The following is a 25,201-nucleotide window of genomic DNA, read 5'->3' as shown; positions in this document are numbered from 1 at the left end:
TTTCTACTGCTATTTTACTGAACCCATCAAAATACGCCTCCGAGCCTTGTGGTTGTGAAATGGAGCTCCAAGTTGCAAAACAAAAAAAAAAATCCAAATTGTGAAACAAATGTAAAACAGATTAATTTATGTAGGCCCAAGTCAGCAATGAAGTGGAAAAACGGTCTCATTCACCTCAATGAAGTAAGAACTTTTCAAGAAGGTTAAAATGATGAGAAGCAAACTGGTAGCAAAAACTGCCCTTTATTACACAGGAGATACTGGAATGGAGAGAGAGAGTTGCTAACCTACTCAAGCTATCTTGGAGTGTAGAAGATGACCATCTACCACATGCCAAATTTTAACAAGTATTTGTCATACAAGATACAAGCCTAGAACAACACACGAAGAAGCAGAACTTCAAATAGCAAAATTACCTCCGAGTTGTGGGTTAGACATTAGGAAGAAATCATTTAGTGTGAAGGTGGTGAGGCACTGGCACAGGTTGTCCAGGGAAGCTGCGGAAGCCCCATCCCTGGGAGTGTTCAAGGCCAGGCTGGATGGGGCTTGGAGCAACCTGGTCTAGCAGGAGGTGTCCCTGCTCATGGCCGGGAGGTTGGAACTAGATGATCATTGAGGTCCCTTCTCACCCAAACCATTCTATGATTCTTACAGTTTGGAATAGCACGGCATTTAGGTAAATAACATTCACAAATTTATTTATTTTTTTAAATGAAACACAATTATAACAACAATCATAAGAAGGATCTGTCTTCCCCTCTTCTACAATCATGCAGTAAATCTCACCTTCCAGATTAAACTAAAAACTAAAAAAAAAAAATAATCCCTAAAAGATACATAACCTCTGGTGACATAACAATGCACCACCTGCCGGACAGGGCTTACAGGCTCTACCACATCCAACTATCAAACCCGCCAAGCTCATAAAACTTATGTAAAAAGAAGGAAGCAGTCATCAAAAGGCTTATGCCATCTCCATCTGCTGTGTAGGAGGAAAAGAGCACAAGCATCTGGATTACTACAAAGGACTGAAAGAAAAAACACTCATATAAAAGCTCAGAAGGGAAAGAGGTTAACTCAGAGGTTGCGCATTAACAGACAGAAAAATTAGCTCGCTTTTTCCACATTGGGCAAACCAGAATCACAGCACTGGCAACAGTATCCAAGCAGTCTTGGCTCTGATAAGGGAGAGGAAGGGAGCTAGACCAGGGTTGCCCCTTAACACACTTAGATTTCAGGGAGCTGGACTAGTCCATGTACAGGCTTTACAAGAGACACGTCATGATTTTTACACGGCACAGGAACAAAACTATTGTTCCCTTTAGCTAGTTTCCATCCTAGCCTGGCATCTGTTTACACAGCAAGGCCACCACTGGCCTAAACCTGCCACTGGTTTATTCACACATCCCCAGTGGGGAGAACACATCTAACAGCACACAGACATTGCTACCCTCCCGCTCCAACCACATCTTATAAAATAAGAAAGGCCAAGCCATTGGTCTGCAGAATTAAACATCCAACTACATTAAGTCCACAGTGTGAAGAAGCTCAACTCCAAGAGAAAAAATAGCTCCTGTCTTTAATTACAACAGGGACAGAATGAACCAACCAAACCAAAGGGAAGAGTTTGGGAACTGATGAGACACACAGTTCTAATAAAAGGTGCCATTCTCAAAGCTAACTCACCACTAGAAACCAAAACAAACTTGTTTGGAGGAGAATCATACCTGCATCCCCCTATACCATGCCAAGGGCAAGATAAAAGGATATTTAGAAATTTCTTAATACCTTTTAAAATCTGTAGAGAGAAAGAATTGCTAAACTTAAATGAGATAATGTATCTTTTAGTAAATACTTAAGGGACACTAGGGCAGATAAAATCAGATAACACTGTACAGCTTTTATCCTTTAGGGAACTTTATCCTAGCATGCAAGAATACAATTTACCCTAAATTTTATTTATTATGCTATTACATTTGTTTAAACATTAGACAATAAGCCCTTCATACATTAAGCAACATTTGCAGGAATTGGCACTGTAACATGGTCAGATAATGCCCTACTGCAAAGAGGTATAACTGGGACAGATCCCAAAGATCGTATTTTTAGAAGTAGATTTGTTTGTTTCTCCAGGTCAAAGATCAGTTTGCCACAACCAAAGACGACCTTAATCAGTACAGCTAGACAAGATAAAAATCCCTCTGCAGAGACAGAGAAAATGGGTAGGCTGCTCACACAATATGAAGACTAAAATGAAACTTAAAAGGTAAAGAAAGCATTGTTGATGCAGTTTAAATACGTTTTAAAAGACAGGAGTTATTAATTTGCTAAGATTAAACAAACATAGACAGAAGTCCATATGCACAAAGTCAATTTACTGTAATGGTTTTGTAAAATTTATGGGCTTGGAGGAATTCAAGCATTCCAGCAGTCATGGGACAGTAAGGAAATATCAAATGCATATCTTAATGACAGAAGCCTTTTTCCACGTAAAGCCCTTTTTCTGGACATTACAAAACTCTTACACAGTACCTGGAGCTCAGCTTTTCAGATATGACACCTAGATAAATATCTGAGAAACTTTGTAAGTGAAAATTCCATTAACTCGATGACTTTCCACTTAATTTTCACAAGGCATTAAAAAAGGTATTTGTAAGCCCTTGAGCTACCAAAAGTACCAAATAGCTTTACGCAAGTTTTCCTGTGAAAAAAAAAAAAAAAAGCAACCCATTAAATGTGGTTTGAGACAACTCATAAACTGTAGATAGAAAATCTAGTCTAGCATAAATCTACAACACTGCCAAGAGCGACCATTCCACCCACTCACGCCTGATCCTCCCCCTCCCTACACCAGCAGCTATAATAAAGATTAACATAAATAACTTCTTTAGTCAGCTCAGTTCTCCAATTCAGCTCATTACTAGTGCCAGCAAAAAAAGAAAAAAGATGAGCAGCTGGATCCAGATGAGGTGTTCATGGCCAACACGACTTTCCCACTGGCAAGTAACAACTTAAAAAAAAAAAAAATTGATGGTACCTCAGCTACTTTGTGGGCAATCCCATCCCACGCTAAAAGCTAAGCATAAGGAGCCATCTTATTGGCACCACAACCGATAAGATGTCCAGGGGCACTATTGGAGTGCCTTAAATCCATAATCTAGTTTCTTTCGTGACTATTAGAAGCTAAGCCTTTATTGTAAACATTCCCACCACTAAATAAGAAGTGGATCGTTCTGGATGCTTTGTGTAGAAAGCCCTCTTGGCAGAACACAGTGGAAGTTTCTTTTTATTACCCATGCAGACGCTGTTGTTTCAACTGCTGGAAGTAGATAATTTTTCCTTTTACCAACCCAGATATCGTCATATCCCTTGTACCAACTGCTGGCTGATCTCTGCTGGAATTAGAGATGTCCCCACTCTTGGTATTACCAGCAGACTCCTCTGTGCAAAAAGCTCTGTGGTTTCAGGCCGTTACCATCACTAAGGAAGAGTTTTAATTTGCCTCAGGGGGTGAGGGGGAGAAGTAAGATGACTTTGCAGAATATACTGCAAATTAGGTTTAAGGTTGCTCTAATTTGCATCTAACCTAAATATTTTCATGAAGCTGCTATTAAAGAAATCTGTGACTTCAGGAATAAGTCCTTAAGAATAAACAAATCCAAAACACCAGCTTTGCTTGGCATATCCCAATTGCTCTTCAGAAAGCAGCTGTGCAGAAAAGGGCACAAGCATCTCCAAGAAGACTTGGAACTCAGACACAGCTCATCTAGAAAACCAACAAGTTATCACACCATTACACTGCAAAATGCATTTGGAGTGCTACAAATACACTGCTTGACTGAAAATGGACAAAATACTTCCTTCAGGTTTGCCCATGAGACAATTTTTTCATTTTTTTCCTACACCCATCCCAAAACAGACTAGCAAGAATACAGCCACTAGAATACACGGATTAAAATTTCCACTAAGTCCACTTCAGAGACGACTGTAAGACATGGTGAGCCAACTGTTTCAAACATGTGGAACCATCATACCAGCCAGTACAATGAATTAACAGAGATACTCTTGCCCAGCCTAGACACTGGAATGCACACACAGTATTAACCAAGAAAAACAGCAAAAAAAAACCAGCCCTACCACCAAAAAACCCTATTTCATGGATCTGGAAAGAACTAGAGAATTTTTTTCTCCTTCAACTCCCAGAAATTCACTAAAACTAATGCTGACTTCAAACCACTCGGCTACAATGTTTAAAAAGCTAAAAAGCGGCAGTTAAAAAAAATATAAACTTTTTAGATATTTTTTTTAGAGTTTCTCTCCCTTTCTAGTGAAAATGTTTTTACTTAAATTGATATAAGGACACAAAGACATGAAAATTTATTGGTTAAAAGACAGTAAACTATCCATGATTACTATGCAGTATGCAGATACTTTCAGAAAATCAGGTCTTTTTGGTGTTCTGGTGCTGTTTTTTGGTTTTTCATTTTTTAAAACACAGGAATTCTTAACCCCACTGCTAAGTACAGGAAGACTTCTTGTATAGTAAAACAAAAAGTTTGAGTTAAACAAGTATGAAGCTATGCAATTTTATATACTGTACTGTCATGAGATTCACCAGCTTACTGCTCCAATTTGCTTCCATGTACTCAGCAGCAGTTTCAGACAAACACTCAGTATATTATAAATTCACTGGATCAAAAGTAAAACAGCTAAGCAAGTACAGTGTACAAAAAAATCCTGATGAATTTAGAAATCACCTTAGAGAAATACACCTATCAGAGCACAGCTGACTATATGGGATAGGAAAACAGGTATCACTTAGCTCTGGCCTAGAAACAGTTCCATTAAAACCAGTTTTTCAATTATTTTAAGAAGTTAACACTTCTTTATACAAGGTATTTTCTATTCATCAGTGTTTCCTCCTGACACACTAGGAATGAAATGTTACCAATAGTGACTACAACTGCAGCAGTATAATGAATTCTTACCAGGTTATCAGATAAATAACTTCTATTCTGGTGACACTCAACAACCCTAAATCACAGATTAAACTTTTGACTGTATCGCACCAAATCCTTAGCAGCAAGAGCTCCCAGCTCCAGGTTGGTAACAACACCACTAACACAGCAGAAAAGCAAACTGGAGAAAAAATAAAGTCTTATTTGCATACGCTGGTAACAGTAACTTCACAACACAGATTATTACCAGCCTAATTGCCCTAATATTTAGGGACTATAGTTTGGATACAATTTAACTGGTAAGTGATGCAGAAACTTTAAGCTTAAAAATTATCAAGGTTTGCTCTCTCCCCGTACTTCTTTGTTTTTAAATTTAAGAACTGTTAGATCACTAATACAAATCTTTTCCAGGTACTTACAATCTAACTACTTTTTGGAAATAAAGTAACTTAAAATGCTGATGAAGTCAGCAATTTTCAAGACTGCTTCACCTAATCATCTTGGTGAAATGATATTAGCAAATCTAAGATTATCTGGAGTAATTTATTTTCCCAATTCTTTTCACACTCAGTGTTCATTTGTACATGTGTAAGCCCCAAGGATATTTGAAACGCAGCCTTTTAAGTGATCCACAAAGTACTAACACGAGCAACGTGCCATGCATGCAGCCTGGCCTTGGCGAGGTTCCAGGAGGTTCCACAAATAGAAATAAATCCCTGGTTTGATAGAAAGACCAGCAGAAGCAGCATGAATTCCACCCTTTAACATCCAAGGAAAAAAGACAAAGGTATTAGATTCTTCAGCTCACTGAACCTGTAGCCAATAAATAAAATATTGCAGTAAAATTTGCCAGAGTTTAAGACATCAACAGCCATGACTACTTAATATTAAGGTTCAGTTTTCATTTTAAAAACATGTCACATCTTGCTGGGAAAATAATTCAGGCAGTGTGTGACCACGGGGATTTCTACCACCAGCAACTGCCAGAAAAGCCACCGAACTTAAGACTTCCCAAAACTTCCACAATATTAGTGGTGTGGTGCACTTCAGTACTGCATTGCTCTCACTTCTCATCTCCAAAATAAATTTCTTAGAAATGGACAGACCTACTACAAGAAAATTAAAGGAAAGCAATGTCTAGCAACACATCTCTGTAAATACTTTATGCTGCATTTTGGAAGCATCACAAACTTGGTGGAGGACTTTTGTTTCACTAACACATATGGAAAAAATTTACAAAGGCCAGGAAGTAGATTTAAGTCTTCCATGATTTCACAACATTGAAACAATACTCTTACATGCCACAACATTGGTAATATTCCCACTCAACAAAGGAATCCATGAAAACAGACTAAGTGACTACATGCAAAGATATAAATTCCTAATGTAAGCTATAAACACATCTTTTAATGCTCATTAGCACTGTAACTTCACACTTGGCAAAAAGTTCACCCAAAAAACTGATGCTTGGAGCACAATTTAAAGCAGACTACATTCAACAAAACAGATCAAAGCCCCTTCATGCCCAAACTACCATCAGATATGGAGCTTTTTCATCAAAAAATTCTCAGAAAACTGCCTCCTGGTTCCAGGTGGGACAACTTTCACTGTATTAGCTTTCCCTTCAAAACTAAGCCTCTCTCTCGGTGCAACACAGCTCTACTCAGGGAAGCCAGAAAACAAAATACTGACCTGGGAAAGCAAAGAAATATCCACTTGTCATTAAGGACTGGTTATGTGGGGAACTGTGTTACAAGTCAGAAATATTTGTCCTCAGAGCTATGCTCTGGAATAATTCATTATTTAGCAGCAATAAAAAAAAATCCTGCTAAAGAATACACCAGTTCCTAAGTCAATACTACTTTCACATTTGACAGTTTCCAAAACCCTGTACCAGAAAGCAGGTTTTTTTAGAAGACAAAATGTGAAAGCTAGCAATACCACAGCATCATGGAAGAGAAGGGTGGGAACTCATTCAGCAATTCCTTGCTCACAGTTCAACTGACCTAATCCAAAATTTTTTTCTTCCATTTTAACACTGTGTTAGCAGCACCTCTTGCTAACACAACTTTCAAACGTAGAATAGACTAACAAATTAGTACTTAAATAGTTCCCAGAAGAGCCAAATGCTGCTTAAGGTATGTACCTAGAGAAAAGCATTCAAGAAAAATACAGGTAACGTCCTCAGTGGAGTTTCAGTGTTTTTCAAGCACTTTCCCATAGCTTCAGAGTGCCATGAACCCAGTCTGAGGAAAATGCCAAACTCAAAATGACCTGTGCTCACTTCTCAGCCATTATAAAGATGATATCACTTTCCAGCAACTGCAGAACACACCAGAGAAGGAGCAAGTGCTAATAAACAGTTTGCTTTTGCAGTTTAAATTCAGACATGCAGGCTGTTATCCTCAACTTAAATATATGGTTGTGCTCCTTGATTTAAATTGATCCAGGAAATAATTTCTCAAAGATTATGCATACTGAGTTTCAAGTCATGACTAAAATAGCAACTACCTAAGGCAACAAACCACTCTATCTTCGGCCTTCCCTCCTACCCTTCCAGCAACTCATACATTATTTAATTCAGACTCAGTTGAACTTACAGTCCACTGTTCCTATAAAATTCAACAGGCTGCAGTCAAAAATAAAAGAAAACTACATTAAATTTTCGAAGTTCATATTAACATGCAGTTAAAGCCAGTCAAGCACTGCCTTGCTTTGGAAGTTTGGAAAATGTTGACATCTAGAAAACTGACTGAAGCAGTGCTGCACAAACCACTTAGCCTCAAACAGAAAAATCATGATCACATAATAAAATCAATAGTGGCAATAAACCCAACTATGCATTCTAACAGCGAGCTCCTAAAAAAGATGAATGTGCAGAAAAAAAACTATATCCTTCACTATGAACAAAAATTAAAGCCTGAATGCTGTCTCAGCAATAACAAGTTATCCCAAGGAAACCGTGCTCTGTTAAAAGTAGTGTTTTAGTCTTTAGGCAAGTAATTAATAATCAGGAGCTAGAAAACCCTTTATTAAACTTGCAGAGTATAAAGCCACATGCAGAACAAATGAGCCATAATCTGATGATGTTAACACCTCCTATGAAAATTTTACATTCTTAATGTCCCCCAAAAATGCCGTCGCAGAAAAGGTTGAACATTGGAGTAATACAGGTTCTGCCAGGTTAGTCACACCAGGGAACTACAGCAATTAGCATTTCACCTTCATCCTTCTACCAGTGAATAAAACTCTGTCTCATCTCCTAAAAAATGGCTGTATTCTAACTGGAGCTTAAAGAAATTTCTTCTCATGCTACAGCATTTGTGCTTTTACCTGGGAAGTAAGAACTACCAGACTTCCAATGTCAAAGCTGGGAATGAGCAACTTCATACTTTTGTGATTTTTTCACTCCCTCCAACTCTCTGACCTTTTTCTTTCTCACTACTTCACCTCATCTGACAGCACAGAAGCACTTATATATTCAATCTGCAGGCAATTTTATTTTCTACAGAAATACCGTGATTTTTAAGCATTGAGTTTTAGCTTTCAGAGAAAAATCCTGGGCTACAAAAGCGATGAAAGCAAGGGGGAAAATGCCTGTCAGGACATAAGATTGTCTAGAAACATGCAGAAAATCCTCACAAACAAGTGGGGGGGGAAAAACACTTTCCCCTGGATACTGAAAAGGATGAGAAGCAGAATTGAAACTTTTCTATACACAGGATTCATTGGAAGGGAAGAAAGTCAGCCAACTCACTTCATTAGCCAGTGTTTGTGTGCCCAGCTCATTTTAGTACATTTAAAAAGTATTGACCAATATTGCAAAGACATCACAAGCATGTAATTACAGCCAGAAGGTCTGCCTGTTTGTCTTCCTATAGCTAAAGGCAAAGCAATTAAAACAAGGGAAGTGAATTGGCTACATTAAAACACATTCAAGTAAAGCTATAAATGCTGTCAATTTAAGTTAAAAAAATACACTGGTGCATATATGCACAAAAAAAAATCCCAAGGCCACAGTTCTACTAGAATGAAAGTCATCACTGCTACATAACTGAAGTTATTTTAGAAACCATGAGACATAAGCAGTATCACTAAGACTTCTAAAATGCAGACAACAAGCACAGTCCACGTTGCCAGAAAAGCTCTAAAGAACCCTTTGGTCTGGTTTAGGTAGCTTTACAATGCTGAGACCTCAACAGAAGGTATATGCAACCTTGCCAAGGAAAGAGCTCAGTGTCAGAACAGAAAAAAATAAACCTTTTCACTAGCCATGACTGATCTCAACTTGAACATGAGAGTCTTCGAGACCTGGATTGCATCTACAACAAGATTTATGAACCTGTAAGGTAGAGATTGGAAACCTCACTTTCCAGGTAGTAGAAGAAACTGAGAATTCCATTTCACTAGCCACAAATACATGTTTTTTCCTGTTACAGAAGTCTGAGAGAACAGGGCAGCTGGAATTCAGGTTATTTTCCAGTCTTTTTTTTTTTTTTTAATCCTTATGAACTTTACCCCAAAAGGTCTATTACCCATGTTCTCAAGTACCTTCTTGCCAATGCTTTGCAATACCTTAGATTTGAAAACACATGAGAGCACATCTCTATTTCAGAGTAAACACAATGCAGCAAGAGATGGATTGTTAAACTGGGCAGGGACTTACTGTCATCCTCTCTTCTGAAAAGCAAGAACAATTTCAATCTCCCTTTGAATGGCTACAAGTCACCCCTACTTCACCATCAAAGTATTTTTCACTTTGTTTACTTCCCTTGTTTGGTGGGAACACAGAAAACCAACAAAAACACACACATATAAAGTATATTGTAACAATTAGCCAGATCTCTCTGTTCCAGTGTATTTTCCAAGAAAGAGACAACAGAACCACGCAGCCTTCAGCACTTGATGCAGTACCACTTAAAACACCAAACTGAAAAAGGCTGGAATTACCAAAATAACTGGACCCTACAGTGAAACAGATAGAAATGGATTGCAATGAAAAAGCAACTACCAATTAGCAGGAGGTTGCTAATGACATTTAATTATCAGCTAAGAAGGCAACATCATTTTATATTCTCAATAACTAGCTTTGCACAAGAAATAATTGAACAAAATATCAATAAAAATCCTAAAGTCAAATCTAGGAAATATACTGATCTTCCTCTACAGAGATACCATACAGGAAAACGTGAATGACCCTGAAGATTCAAGCAACAGAAATGGGATGCAACTTCATCACAAAGCTACATGACTCACAAAACACAGTAAAAACTCGTTAGCCTCTGAAGTGGTATTTCAGCCATCCAGAACAGTGACAGAAGGACCTGAGTGCATTAGCCAGCTACAACAACCAGTAGAAACCACGGTCCTAGGATGCAGTAATTTAGCATTTGGCAATAGAAAAGGGTACACGACTGCCATCGCACAGAGCACAGTACTTCACCTTTTATTCACCTCAGCAGGCAGTTCAAACTGGTACAGGTACAAAAACAGGCTATTAAAAAATCAGGGTATGAAGTGCTTCTCTCAGAATGCAGAGCAATAGCTTTTAGTTCCCTTTCTTACCAAAAAAACACCCAAGTTTGAACAAAGGTTACATTACTTTGTATAAACTGTTTACTCCCTACTCCCTCTTTGTCCAAAAAAATAAGTGACTGAGCTAATCCCCTTCTGCAGAAGGCCAGAGGAGAGAGGGGAATAAAGTCCACATCTCCCAGCCTATGTCAAAATACACCAGTACTCATTTTGTGTAGCTCATGTGAAGAGACTGATAGTAGGGAAATCCCTAGAATGGTCACTTGTGGAACATGAGGGAGCAGCCTCCCACGTGCCTCTACTCCTTAGGGGAGGAAGCACGGAGAGGCGAAGAAGGGATCTGATAGAGAAGTCTCGGTTAACTTGCTGAGTCGAATACTTTCCAAGTTGGACAAGCTGAAGCCTCTCAATGCACTGTTGCCTCTGCACAGGCAGACTGTCTCTGGAAACACAAGATGTTTCAAGAAAAAATTTCCTCTGGAATAATTTTCTTTCCAAAGGCACAACCTCCCCTCCAACACAGACCAAACTAGACACCACTACTAGACCAACTTCTTTCACTTCTACCCACAGAGTTTTTAAAATAAATATCCAAGTCAGTCTTCCTGCTGGTAGCTACAAGTCAATAGAGGACAACTCCAGCTGTTTGAAAAACAGTGGAACTATTCTTTGGCAGACTTGAGAAAGACAATCTGCATTTAAAGTTTGGAAAGGTCCTTGCAAACGTGCAGATAGCTGCAGCCTTGGAAAAACAGCCAGAAACTGGATCACACGCTAAGCCCCTAGTACCACCACTGAACACAACAGGAAAGAAGCTGGCATTCACCAAAAGAAAATTCTCTGTCATTGAAAGGAAACTGGTGCTTTTCAATGGATGACTGATCCTAAACCAGAAAGGTCTTTGAAAAACATTTTTTTTTTTTTACATTAAAAAGCAGTTATCAGAGGATTTCAGTATTCTGAAAAGTTTCAGTTATTGGTTCAGCATCACACAAGCAGATGCAACTCAAGTTACTATACATCTAACCTAACCTTTTCCCTGGAAAGTGGTGATGAAAGTTTTATATTTCATAGCTTTGTTTTACATTTAAAACCATACAACTACTTTAAACGTGTGCTTAAATCATACTTAGCTGACACAGAACAAGTGTAATCTATTTTGTTCTTTTTCTGCAAGCGCTTTGCTTGCAATACCACAGCTCCCAACAAGCTACATTATTAAGTAGTGTATCCCTACATACATCATGGGAGAGCTCCCCTTCTACTTCAAGGTTAAAGTGGTTTCTTCCCAGTTATACTAGCAAAGTTATTTAAACTACAATAAAAACCAGAATTCCCAATATCACTGCAGAAAAGCATCATTCTTTCCACATATTAAATACCAAGAAAACTTTTAGCTCTGTTACCACATTCATCCCTCAGTATGTTTTGTTCCTTTCCCAGCAGTTTACAAGTTTTCCATCTTCATCCCCCCCGGGCCCCTCACCCCATATGTTTCTTTATACATTTTCTGTTTTCAAAAATCTGACCTTAAATCACAGGGGAAAACCTCCCCTTTCCACTTCAACTCTTTCCCAGAAGATGGGGCTCAAAAGTTAACCAACACTTTCACAGAAATCAGCACACAACCATTAGGAACAGCACCCCTTGGAACAAGGTCAGCATGCCAGAGAATAAACCCATTGCTGGGATTATTGAACACTGCTTAAGAGCCATTTAAATTGTTTTTACTGATGATAAGCACATTAAACAACATCTTAAAAAGCAATCAAATGCAAGGTCATGCGTTTGTAAAACAGCAGCCCTACTACAGGAAAGGAAGTTTTATCACAAAAGGCAATGACACTAAGGACTATGGGCAGCACTGCAGGTACCACATTAAAATTCATTCCTGACACAAGTCCATAACAAAATGAACTAATAGGAGCCCTGAAAAGAAATATCTAGAAGAACGATGGTATCATCTTTTAATGTCTCATCAGTGAAAGGAATGATGGACTGTCACCCTTCTATTTAGGGACCAACACTTTAATACGATGTTCAAAACCAGAAATGCTGGTAAAAATAACTACAAGCATGATCACAGACCTGAAAAATACACGTTAAAGTCAAGCCCTTTTAACTAAAAGGTAAAAGGATTACTCAATTATTACCAAAGATGATAAACTAGAAAATAATCCAGTTATTTTTAATGCCTAACAAAGCAAATGTACAGGGAGATATGACAACTAGGAGTTTGGTAAGAAAAACATTTTTTAAATTTTTGCTTCAATTTGGAAAGTGGAGATAAATCATTATGTTAATTATTAACAAATAAGGCAATCCTGTTACTTTTTGATAGGGGATGACTTGAAGCTTCTTCAGTCAAAGGATATTAGATTCAGCACAATCAGTTATCAGACAGGGACTTAAAGCTGGCAATGACTAAGGTGTCCAAGCTCCGTACTCCTAAGGATTCTCCCAACCTCCGACATTGAATCTAACTTATAGAAAAGGTGAATCAACAATAGCACACCTAGAGCACATGATAGTCACTCCAAAATTTACATTCAGCAACTAGAGGAATGTAACAAGCTGTAGCTGGACTGCCACACAGCCAAGTCTCCCGTTCAGGATAAGTCCACATTTGTATATTTTCCTTTTACTAAACCCCAAGTTCCAAAGCCACACACAAGAGGTGAGGGCAACCCAGTGAGCCTTCAGAGTTCAAGAGATCAAGGGCAGGACGGCCAGCTGCCAGAAAATACCCTGGGGTTAAAGTTTACTTACACTTGTCCTTACTTCACCTGCTGAACAGCCTCTCCCACAGAACGTGCCTATTTTCCCCCAAAATCTAGGGCCAGCTTCTCCTCCTTGCATGCATCTCCCCCTTGCCCATACCTGGTCACCCCACACAAATCACTCCCCAAATCTGTTCATCAACCACTCCTCCAGCCCCCACAGTGCTGGTGCTCAACTCCCTCTCCAAACACCCTCCCAGTCCTGTAGATCACCCCCTCCACCCCCCAGCCCTGCAGATCACCCCCTCCACCCTGCAGCCCTCTAAATCCTGCTGCCCAGCCCTACTGCCACACACAGCCCGCTCAAAATCCTGCTCTACAGACTCTCCCCTATACACGGCCCCCCAAACCCTCCTGACCACCCCCTCCCATGCACACAGTCCCCCCAAAGAAACCTGCTGTACAGACCCTCCCCCACATACAGCCCTCCAAAACTACTGACCACCCCTTCCTCCACACACAGGGCCACCCAACCCTGCGGACCATCCTCTCCCCTCAAAAGCTCCCTAAATCCTCCTGACCATCCTCTCTCGTACACACAGCCCCCCTCCCCGCAAAAACCTTCCGTCCAGCTCTGCTCCCGCACACAGCTCCCAAATCCCCGCTGACCAGCCCTTCCCCTCCTCAGAGCCACAAAGCCCTGCTGACCACCCGCTCCCACACACGCTGACTCCCCCAAATCCTGCTGGACAGACCCTCTCTCTTGCAAATACATCAAATACCCATATCCTACCAACCACCCTCCCACACACACAGAGGCCCCCCAGTTCTGCTGACCACCCTCCTACAAACACAGCCCCCCCAAACCCTCCTGACCACCCTCCCACACACACAGCCCCCCCAAACCCTCCTGATCACCCTCCCACACACACAGCCCCCCCAAACCCTCCTGATCACCCTCCCACACACACAGCCCCCCCAAAACCCTCCTGACCACCCTCCCACACACACAGCCCCCCCAAACCCTCCTGATCACCCTCCCACACACACAGCCCCCCCCAAAACCCTCCTGACCACCCTCCCACACACACAGCCCCCCCAAACCCTCCTGACCACCCTCCCACACACACAGCCCCCCCCAAACCCTCCTGATCACCCTCCCACACACACAGCCCCCCCAAAACCCTCCTGACCACCCTCCCACACACACAGCCCCCCCAAACCCTCCTGATCACCCTCCCACACACACAGCCCCCCCAAAACCCTCCTGACCACCCTCCCACACACACAGCCCCCCCAAACCCTCCTGACCACCCTCCCCCACGCACAGCCCCCCCAAACCCTCCTGACCACCCTCCCACACGCACAGCCCCCCCAAAACCTGCTGACCACCCTCTCACACACACAGCCCCCCCAAACCCCGCTGTACACACCCTCCCACACACACAGCCCCCCCAAACCCCGCTGTACACACCCTCCCACACACACAGCCCCCCCAAACCCCGCTGTACACACCCTCCCACACACACAGCCCCCCTAAACCCTCCTGACCACCCTCCCACAAACACAGCCCCCCCAAACCCTCCTGACCACCCTCCCACACACACAGCCCCCCCAAAACCCCGCTCACCACCTCCTCCTGCACCCATAGTCGTAGCCGCCGCTCCCCCCCCCCCCCCCCCCCCCCAGACTTCTGGTGCGGCCTCCCCTCACCAACCCCTCACCAAGCCGGGACTCAGCCCAGCCCGGGCCTCCCCAGCCCCCTCAACCGGCAGTGCCCGGGCCGGCACCCCCCCGCGCTCCCCCCGGAGCCGCAGTCACCGCCGCGCCGAGGCCTCCCCGCGCAGGCCCCGGGCAAAGGCCCGGGGTAGGCCTCACAGCCCGCCGCGGCGCGGGGCGACGCGTAGCCGAAGCCGGAGCCCCGGTCAGGAAGCGAGTCCGGGACTTACTCGGGCAGGTAGGTGGAAGAGAAGCTGCTCCAGCGGTGCAGGGTGTACCCCAGCACCCGACTCTCGGGGCCCGCCGGCCCCGCCGCCGCCATCTTGTTGTCAGCAGCGGCAGCCGCGGCCCCGGCAGCGACCGCGGGGGGCGGGGCCGCCTCCTTAAAGGGGCCGCGCGGGCGGGGGGCGGCCTGGGGGGGGCAGCGGCCTGAGGGGGGGGGTCCGGGCGGTGTGAGGGGCCCGTGGAGCTCCGGTACGAGGTGGGGGGATGTCAGGGGGTCACAGCCCCTCCAGCTGGGGGAAGAGTGCGCCCTGGGGCTGCTGAGGGGATCAGGGGGGTGTCCTGAGGGTCTCAGGGAGATGTCCCCATGGGTTGCTGAGGGGATTAGGGGGGTGTCCCATGGGTTGCTGAGGAGCTCAGGGGGGTGGGTGTCCTGAGGGTCTCTGGGAGATGTCCTGTGTGGCTGCTGAGGAGCTCAGGGGGATGTCCCGAGGGTCTCAGGGAGATGTCCTGTGGGGCTGCTGAGGAGCTCAGGGGGATGTCCCGAGGGTCTCAGGGAGATGTCCTGTGGGGTTGCTGAGGGGCTCAGGGGGGTGTCCTGAGGGTTGCTGAGGGGATCAGGGAGAGGTCCCGTGGGGTTGCTGTGGGGCTCAGGGAAATGTTCTGTGGGGTTGCTGAGGGGATGAGGGGGATGTCCTCATGGGGTTGCTGAGGGACTCAGGGGGATGTCCGATGGGTTGCTGTGAGGATCAGGGGGATGTCCTGAGGGTTGCTGAGGGGCTCAGGGGGTGTCCTGAGGGGCTCGGGGGGGGGGGGGCGTGAGGGTCTCAGGGAGATGTCCTCATGGCGCTGCTGAGGGTCTCAGGGGGATGTCCCCATGGGGCCGAGGTGGCTGTGGGTCTGAGGGGAACGCCCCATGGAGCTGCTGTGGAGGTAAGGGAGGTGCCTTGGGGGACCTCCAAAGGGGGCATCTCCCTTCCCTGCCCCACAGCCCTGTCTGCAGATGGGTACTTGGGAAAGGGATCTAGGAAAACCCAGTGGGATTTGATCCCACGCCAGGTCCTTGTGTTGTGTAGCCCACTTACCCTCTCTTGCTCCATTTTATCAACTAAGTATTTGACCATGTATTCTTACACTTCCCACTAAGCTTGTTTTGACACTTCTGCCAGTTTCTAAATGCTGAGTTGTTGTTTTGTTTTTGTTTTCCCAAGAAGGAGTTAAAACTATTAATGTCACCATGAATAACAATACATAGATGAATAAGACTAAATAGTGAGTAAAATGAAAACATGAATGATTGAGTAGTGTCCAGATTTAGCATTTAAACAACAGTCCCTTTTGAAACCAATTGCAAATTGAGCCCTGGGTACCAGAATTAATCGGGGGTTTTTTCATTCAGTCATTTTTTTAGTCTGTACAACAGGTTGTCTCCATGCTTCATGGAGAGGCAACCTGGAGGTCTGGGCTGCAGGAAGGAACCCAAGTGGTTTCCCATGTCCTGCGTGCTGTCATATGTAATACCTTTTTTTTCCCTTTTGCTGTGGATTCTAGGGAATAAGTTGTATTTAACCATTTCCTCCTTTGCAGTTGGTGCTGCTGAATAATTCAGCTCTGGTTCCTCTCTGGGTCTGCAGTGCCATGCTCAGTTTGGAGGGAAGCTCCTGTTGGGATCTCCAGATCTGCGCCACGTTGTTTTCCGGCGCTTTGGCTCACTTCATGGCTCTGACACTGGCTCTGAAACCCCAAACACTAGTATGTAAGTTGAATATTCTTTGACAGGTTTCTCTTTCTGAGGTTGTTGCAGGGTTTTTCCTGGAGAAGGGAGGTGGTTTCACCCAGAGCCCCTACCAAAGCAAGGAGGCTTGGGACATCCCTGGGGCAGCTCTGGGCCGCATGAGGAAGCAGAGGAGGTATTTCAAAACCAGGAGAAAAAAACAAACAAACAAACACAAACAAAAAAAACCCAAACAAACGAAAACAACAGCTGTCTGGAAATGACAGATTGGAGAGATATTACCAGGCAGGACAGAAAATGCCAGGCTAGATTAAATTAATGCAAAGATTTGTGATGTTTTTTTCCCCTTTCTTTTAGGAAAGCGAGTTGAGGATGCAACAGCAAAATCTGCCTGCGGATGAAAAACTCGTTCAGCGGCCTTGAAGACTCAACATCAACTGGGTATTTCAAAAGGAAAGAGGGGGGGAAACAAGTGCTTCATCTCAGGATGCCTTCCCAGGAGGAGGATTTGCAGCATTTTCACTGGTATCAAAGCCAGGCGGCTCCGCAGCAGTGCAGCAAAGTCTGTGCGTGAGGCACAAACATCCACACCTCCCTCCACTAGTGAAGGTTTTTGAAGTTCCTGGCCTTCCTTTGGCTTTTACAAAGTCATTTATTCAAACTTCTGCCTGTGGGCATCCCCTCTGCCCAAATTACCACAGGATTATTAAAAGAAATAGTTTACTAAGGATCTCACTAATAATACGCTCCCAAGCCCAGAGGAAGAGACGCTACCTCAGCGTTTGGAGCTTCACTAACAAGCAGCCCGCAAGGAGCAATGCCATGTAAAACCTGTGACCTTCAAATATGAAATCTGATGAAAAGTGGATGGCAAAAAAGCAGTGGGTGACACCTCTGCAGTAGAGAGGAGGAGGATGAGGAGGGAAAGCCAGCAGCCCCCTGCTTGCCACTGCACTATGGAAAACACCCCAGGAGTTTCTCTGCCCCAGTGTCTTGTTACCACTTGAATCAAGACCAGGATGCCAAGCCAGCTTATTTTTAGCACACTTTGGACTCCAAGTGAAGTGAATGCTGGTGAAATACACAGTAGTGACAGCCCTGGAAAATCTGTATTCATCAGATATTCATCCCTGCTGCACAGGCAGCAGGGAAGGTGGTGAGGAAGCAGAGCTATCCTGAGCTGCAAACTGAGTCCCGTGGTTCCTCAGGCTCAGCCTCCCCAGTGCTGTGCAATTACTGGCAGTCACTGGGACAGGGTTTTTTCCACAGTCTGAGAGGACCAAGCAGAGTGTGGAGGAGCATGATGTGCAGGGGAGCAGTGTGCTGCAGGTTTGAACAGCCTGCCAGCCTCCAGCTGAGCTCTCTGCATCCCCATCAGGGCGGCTGCTGAAGCTCAACTGCAGGGGTGGTGGGGCCTTAAAAATGGGAGAGACTTGGAAAGCATGAGTGTCTGAACCCTGCTGTGCTAGTCCAGGGCAGTGCTGTGTTTGCTGCACTAGTGCAACACCAGTTCCATACAACCTGGGGGGCCCAATGGGACTGATGCTGCCCCATGCTGCCTCCAGCAGCAACTCAGACCTGCTACTTTGGGGAAGAAACCCCAAAGAGAGCAGTTATGAAGCAAACGCCATGCAGAGCAATCCTATTTCTGACTTCCTTACTTGGGACCTTTACTGAAACCATCCAGCACAACCTGGTGCCTCCTGGACCTGAGCTAGCTGGGTAGATCCATGCTGCCTGTGGCTGGCTGCTTTGTGAAGATGGGGCCGCAGAGGGGAAGCGAGAGCTTTCCGAGAAGCAGAAATAGGTCCCTTTGACATTGAGGGCACAGCCTGCCAAAGAGCCAGGAGGTCCCTGGATGAGTGCCTTGGACAGTAGCTGGAGTTGCTGGGAGAGGCCAGGGTGACCACAAGAGATGTCCCCTGCATCTCTTTGCCGGGAGGATGGGCGCACGGTGTTTTCATGCTTGTCATCAGTAAGTTTGAAATCCAACCACAGGCAGCTCGGGGGGGTTGACAATTGTTTGTGTCTGCCTCGAGACAAATATCTCATCCCACCCCCCCTCCCCGTCACCAACTCGCTCCTCTTCTGCTCGTGTGTTTCGAGTTTCCTCATGCAAAACCTGCGTGGGTGTTTGGATGTGTAATGAGCACATAGTTCAGGATGAAAACAAGTTGCGTGGAGGAGCCAAGTAACGCCAGAAAAATGAAAGCAATACAAACAACAACATGGCAGGCGGCCATACCAGCTAGATCGTGGGCCAGCCGGATCTCACATACTCCCTGGAGCTGCACAGCCCATCAGCTGTTGGAAAAAAAGACCTTTAAAGACAAGAGAGAGGAAATAGCATTGGCAGCTCAGGCCACAGCATGTTTCCTTCCAAAGCAGGACAGAGCCAAGGACATTAGGCAGAGCCGTAACATTTGGGGTCTCATTGCTCAGCCGTGAAGTAAGGCGAAAACCTCAAGTGGGCTGCAGTTGTGTAAACTCCTATTGTTTTCCGAGTGGAAGCAGAGTGCTGGACTGACAGGCTATTGTCCTACCAGATTTTGGCAATGCTTGCTCACCTAACTGAGCTCCCTCTGCAAAGCCAGGGCTTCATTTTAACTTGGTACCTGGTGTGGGGGGAATAAACGCACCTGTCTGCCCTGGACAAGTGGCTGGAGAGCATCTTTCCACGTCAAACATATGCTCCCTCTCATGGTTCCTTCACAGAAAATTACCTGAAACCTGTGGGCAAAGCTGGAGTGGGACCTGGGGCAAATCCAAAAAAACTCCCTAAAGTGGCCTTACTCATCGTCATCTCTTGTTTTGATGACACAATGGGAAAAAAAAAAAGTGGCCAAGGTGATTGAGCCCCGTTTTCCGCAGGGCCTCGATCCATTTTCACACTGAAAAGGGGTAAGAGCAGGCGTTGAGGACAGGTTATTTCATTTTTCTACATTTGGGGAGAGGGTTCATCTGTGCCTCCTTACAACATGTCAAACAATACCTCCTTCAATGTAATAAAATACCTCTCCTGATCTGGGCCCTGATCCAAACATCTGCTCCGAGGCCATGCACTTAAATACCTGCTTGAGTCCTCTTCACCACCTCTTGCAGCATCTGTCCTTTGGTTAAAAGGCCTAAATCAGTGAAAGAGCTCACTGGCAATCCAGAAGATTGAGAGAGGTCTGAAATACCAGCGCCTCCGTAAGCACATTGGCATAATTCTCTGCATAAAAAACAGCTTTTAAAGGCTTCTTTTACAAAGCACAAGTGTGCATTTTTTGTTTTTTTTCTAATCAAGGTCACTAACTCAGCTTCATTCACCAGTCTCCAGCTGCAAAACAACATGCCCCAGACAATGGAGGAGAGTGTATCCGAGTCAGAAGATGCCTTTTTAAGGGATGCAAGTGGCTCCAAGCCATGCTGAGGAAAGAAGATCTCCTCAGTACCCTTCCACGCGTGGCCCTGTCTGAACTGAAACAGGGCACCCAAGGGCAGGAGGAGCTTCTGAGATGGGAATGATGGCACAAACCGTACTTGAGCCCTACATGCTTCCAGAAAACGTGTCTTTCCGATGTCATCTCCATGCCACCCTCTCCAGGCCCACCAGTGTGATGTGCCCCCGCACTCGTCTCCGCTCCACGATTCAGCGACTGCTCGTAGGAAGCAAAAAGAGATGCTCACAGCTGGGCCACAGGCTAAAAATATTTGCTCAGCTCTTCCCCCCCCCAACCCCCAGGCAGGTGGGCTCATCCTGGGCAGGGCTGCTCCCACGGGATGGCACTGGCATGCCAGGCACACGTGGCACGCTGCAGGTCAGTGCTTCTCCCTTTTCTACGTGGAGCATTTGAGTGTTGTGATTATTTCTCTGAGTCACCCAAAGAGGATGCTCTGTCCTGTGTTTTAGATGGAAACTGTGCCTTGGAATTCAACAGTTGCTATAGTGCCATAATTACACATTTTATGGAGTACTTAGTCACAATGGCTAGAGCTCTTGTTATTACATTAGGACTCCTTCTGTTGCTTTATTTTAAAGACCTTTCTGCTAAACACTTTCTCTCTGTATTAAGAATAGTTGATTTCAACATTTGCTTCTTCCAAAGACAGCCCATGTTAGTGGTTGCAATGGAGCCCTGGTCACCAAATTGGTAGTAGGAAGGATGGAGCTTGCGGCCTGCTTTCTGTTGCAGTGCTCCAAGATGGACATCAAAGGTGGCTTAACTGATGCCAGCAAAACATTTCCCAGGATCCAGGAGCTCTCGAGCACTGATCCTGGCAACACTGCTGTCTGTGGTTTGGGGGTGACTCACACTGTGTGCTTGGGGCATCTTCACCTTCCCAGGTTCTCCCTTTCCCTTTGGAAATACGGAGAAGGTGGACTCCTTGGGTGCTCATTCTAGAGGCTGATTCAGCCCAGCTCAATGGAACACGTCTTGGGTGAGGATGAATCACTCTCCTAAGGTGTTGGTCTTTTATGCCTACTCTAGAAGAATCATAGAATCAGAACAGTTAAGGTTGGAAGGGACCTTAAAGATCATCAGGTTCCAGCCTCCCGGCCATGAGCAGGGACACCTCCCACCAGACCGGGCTGCACAAGCCTCATCCAACCTTAAACACCTTCAGGAAGGGGGCAGCCACAACCTCTCTGGGCAACCTATTCCAGCACCTTACTACCCTCATGATGAAGAATTTCTTCCTGATGTCTAAGCTAAATCTACCCTCTTTCGGTTTAAAACCATTACCCTTTGTCCTATCACTGCCCTCTCTGGTGAAAAGTTTCTCCCCATCTTTCATGTAAGCTCCTTTTAGGTATTGGAAGGTCTCCCCAAAGCCTTCTCTTCTCCAGGCTGAATAGCCCTGACGTTCCCAACTCTAAACCTCAGCTTTAGTGCAGACACCTGAGGTGGGTAAGACAAGCCCTGTACTCAACATTGCTCCTCCAACCAGCAGGAATGCTCTCCACCCTACAGCGGCAGGATTAGCCTTTACCCATTTAACCTCCTTTTGTGCCAGGTTTTCCCCATTTGGAGAACGGAGCTAAATACTTAATTGCCTACTTTCTAAGGAGTCAGGCAGGATAATTAGCTAATGTTTGGGTAAATGCGTCATAGGGTAGGAGTGCTAAGTGGTATTGCTGTCAGCAGCACAGTGGGAAGTGAAGGACTCAATCTTGTTTTTCAATCGGGAATGTCACAGTCTCCCCTAAGTTCATTGTTCCCATTGACTAGACTGCTGAGGGCAGGGGACTTGTGCAAAGTGATTAAAGGAAGAGGATGCCAGGGACAGCAGAGAGCTGTTTGTGATCCAGAAGAGCTGTGAGGAAAGCTGGGTGGATTTTGGAGAGAGAAAACTGCCAATGAAGACAAAAGCAGAGAACGTGCCTGGGACTGCACAGACAGGGCTTATGTCTATGACTTCAGAGTAAATACTCAACAGGAACATCCTTTGAGTAACAAAAGTGCATCAGGGAAACTTTTCTTGCACTGCAGTTACTGCATGCATGCAGCACAGTGGGAAGCACAGAGACCCATCTAACTCACCATTGGGACTGAAGAAAACACAACCTAAAAGAGATTTCACGTCTTTTAAGTTGTATTATTCTACAAATTATGTTATGGATTAACTTCAAGCACTTCTCATGTCCACTGATCATAATTGATGAGATTTCAATTGTGCCTTCTTGAAGTTAAACATCTGAGAGATGCTTTGGTTAATACTTTGCCTTTCAGGGCAGTGCATTAGCTCTCTTGTACTCCTGTCTGCTTAATCTGGAGTGAGTGCCCAAGAGTGGTGCAATTAAGAGAGGAATCTTGGGCTGAAGCTCTTGATGCTTTCAAATGACCAGCAGACCCTTCAGCGCCAGCTTGTTTTTACAGGAGCTGGAACAACACTTTCTGTGACTCACTACTAATTATGCTTTGGATTTGCAAACAAATGTTTTTAACCTCTTCCTGTTGTATATGAAAATTAGTAAACCATCAGTGCCGTCCCTGGGATTTGCTATCCCACCTCTGCAATCCTGGCTCTTTGACTTTCCAACCATGTCTGATAAGTACATTATCCCTCTGCCTCTTTTCTAAAAAAGCTGATATTTCTCATGCTCTCTATGTTTTTGTCCTGGAGAGAGTCTCATGCTTCAATCCATGCAAAAGATGACTTCTCCAGTTAAGTGGCTGGGCCTCCCTGTTTCCTCTTGAGTGTCCAGCCACAGGCCATGTGGAGATGATTCCAATTCCCTTCTCTTTTCCTCTGCAGTGTTGAGGCAGTCACAGACAGCCTCACAGCTTCTGCCAGCTGTGGTGCACCCTGCATGGGCACCTCACTTGGGATCTCCACAGACAGGAGCGAAGGAACACAGATAACTCGGAACTGATCCTCTCTACCACTTGCATTCCCTGATCTTTGTAGAGCAGTCCAAAAGGACCAGATGTTCCTTGAGGTCCCTTACAACCTGTCATACTATGATTCTGTGATTCTTTCTGTGATTCTATGATACACTTATTTATCAAGATCACCCTCTATGCCACGGCTAGATGCTCCATCTGACTCTCTCTTTGGCACTAAGGCTCAAGTGGAAAAGAAGTGGGACCCAGTGTTTCCATAAAGAGGGACGAATTTTCCCTCCACCAAAGAGAAAAACAATATTATGTGAAAGAATAAATATATTTTCTCAGTGCAGGTAATTTGGTGGGTCTCAGGCTGCTTTTTTTTTTTTTTTTTGTCCAGAGGTTGCCCCAGCAGCAAACCCACCCAAATGACCTCCTCTTTTCTGTCCAGAGCCTGACTCTTAAGAGCTGTCTGGTGAGGCTGGAAGGGTGACACATGGGACAGGGCTGGGTTTTTTACCTATAGATCCAGAAGTTTTCAATCCATTGCAGGACAATGTTTCCATTTTCTGGGGAGAGAGAAGAGCCACATACCCAGCAGGAGGCTTTGTTTCTCACCAAGCTCAGCTTCTCCCACCCCGTAGGAAGGAATTTCTTCCCAGGAGCCACAGATGGGCGTGGATTGGTGCCTGAGCCCGTTCAGACACTGCTAGTCTCTGTGGTTACGTGGTTTTGCAATCTGCTTCCTGGGAAAGGGAGGGAGACAACGGTTCTGTGACTGCTGAAGGCTTGGGATAGACTCGTGCTTACAGGCAGTCATCTGTGCAGGCTCAGCAGCCAAAGCCCAAAGGCTGTGGTCTTCAGAAGTTCTGTCTGTGCTGCTTTCCTGACCTGCTCCCATATCCATGGACCTGCTGCAAAGCTCTGGGGTCTCCCCACATAGCTGAGATAGAGGGGTCCTGCTCCAGATGTGCTATGGAGAATACCTTACCCACAGCCAGAGGGCAAGAGACAGGAGAATTAATCACATCACTCTGTCCTTTGACAAGGTACCTGGAAAAGCCTGGTCTAGGTCTTATTAACCAAACATGTACTGGAAAAACACAAACTCCCTCTTTCCCAAAAGAAACATCCTAACCTCATGCAGAATGGGTTTCCCCTTGGTGATCTAGACTAGGAGACAGTACAACATTCAGTTAATGCCCCAAAGTGGTGCTGCCTTGCTACAAGCCAAGCAGATCCTAGTTTTTCCTGGTGTTGGGTGTAACAGGATGGCTACCCCAAAAGGCAGTTTGCCCTTCTCCAACCTGGACTTTTCTTCCTGCTCAGGTCATCTCATGTTACTTGCTGATGTATTCATGTTTGTGCAGAAATTTGAGGTCTTTGGTCACTGCAGGGAGAGGAGTTTGTTTTATGTAAGTCCCAGAGTAAGAGCCTTTATGCAGACACTTTGTTCCTGGGATTTGACTCAGTGGGGCCTAAGGCTGATTGTACCCTTCTGCAAGGTGAGGCTCTGAGCCCATGGGAGCCTTCCAGCTCACTCTCCTATCTTACCCAAGACCTTTACTTATGGTCTTTGACATCAATTTATGATTCTATGAATCCAGTCATCTTTGTCAAAGATGGGGAATCTGGCTCCATGCAAAACTGGAACAAGCTTGAGGGTGGGCCATAACCTCACTGAATATGTCCCTACACATGTCCCAAAGCTGCAGATTTGCTCACAGTTCCTGTCCTCCTGCTTCCTGGATGTCTGGAGAACACCTATCACCATATCTGCTGCAGAGCCCTAAAAATGAGGGCAGCAGACATGGCTCCCCCCCAGGAATATGCAGCTCCAAGGATCAAAACAACTCTTTTTATGAATGAAAAAGGGCAAAGCAAGTGAAGAAGAAAGCATGAACCAAGGTTTATATGGGGAAAGGTTAGGTGGGGGGAAGAGCACCAGCAAAATACTGAGCCCGGAGATCAATCCTGCAGAACAGTTAAAGGGGGGTG

General features: G+C 45.0%; 1 protein-coding gene across 1 annotated transcript in view; it reads right to left on the bottom strand.

Annotated features, from left to right (window-relative positions):
• MKLN1 (muskelin 1) overlaps positions 1-15,278 on the bottom strand; it is a 97,707-nt gene extending 82,429 nt beyond the window's left edge. Inside the window, exon 1 of the mRNA XM_051615645.1 lies at positions 15,163-15,278. Within this exon, the coding sequence (XP_051471605.1) occupies positions 15,163-15,254 (92 nt within the window). The 5' untranslated portion in view covers positions 15,255-15,278. The remainder of the gene's footprint in view (positions 1-15,162) is intronic.
• Between the last annotated feature and the right edge of the window lie 9,923 nt (positions 15,279-25,201).

The sequence above is a fragment of the Apus apus genome, chromosome 1 (genome assembly GCF_020740795.1).
Source record: "Apus apus isolate bApuApu2 chromosome 1, bApuApu2.pri.cur, whole genome shotgun sequence".
NCBI lineage: Eukaryota > Metazoa > Chordata > Aves > Apodiformes > Apodidae > Apus > Apus apus.
Note: the sequence above shows the minus strand (reverse complement) of the source record. Positions and strands in the feature narration are given on the sequence as shown.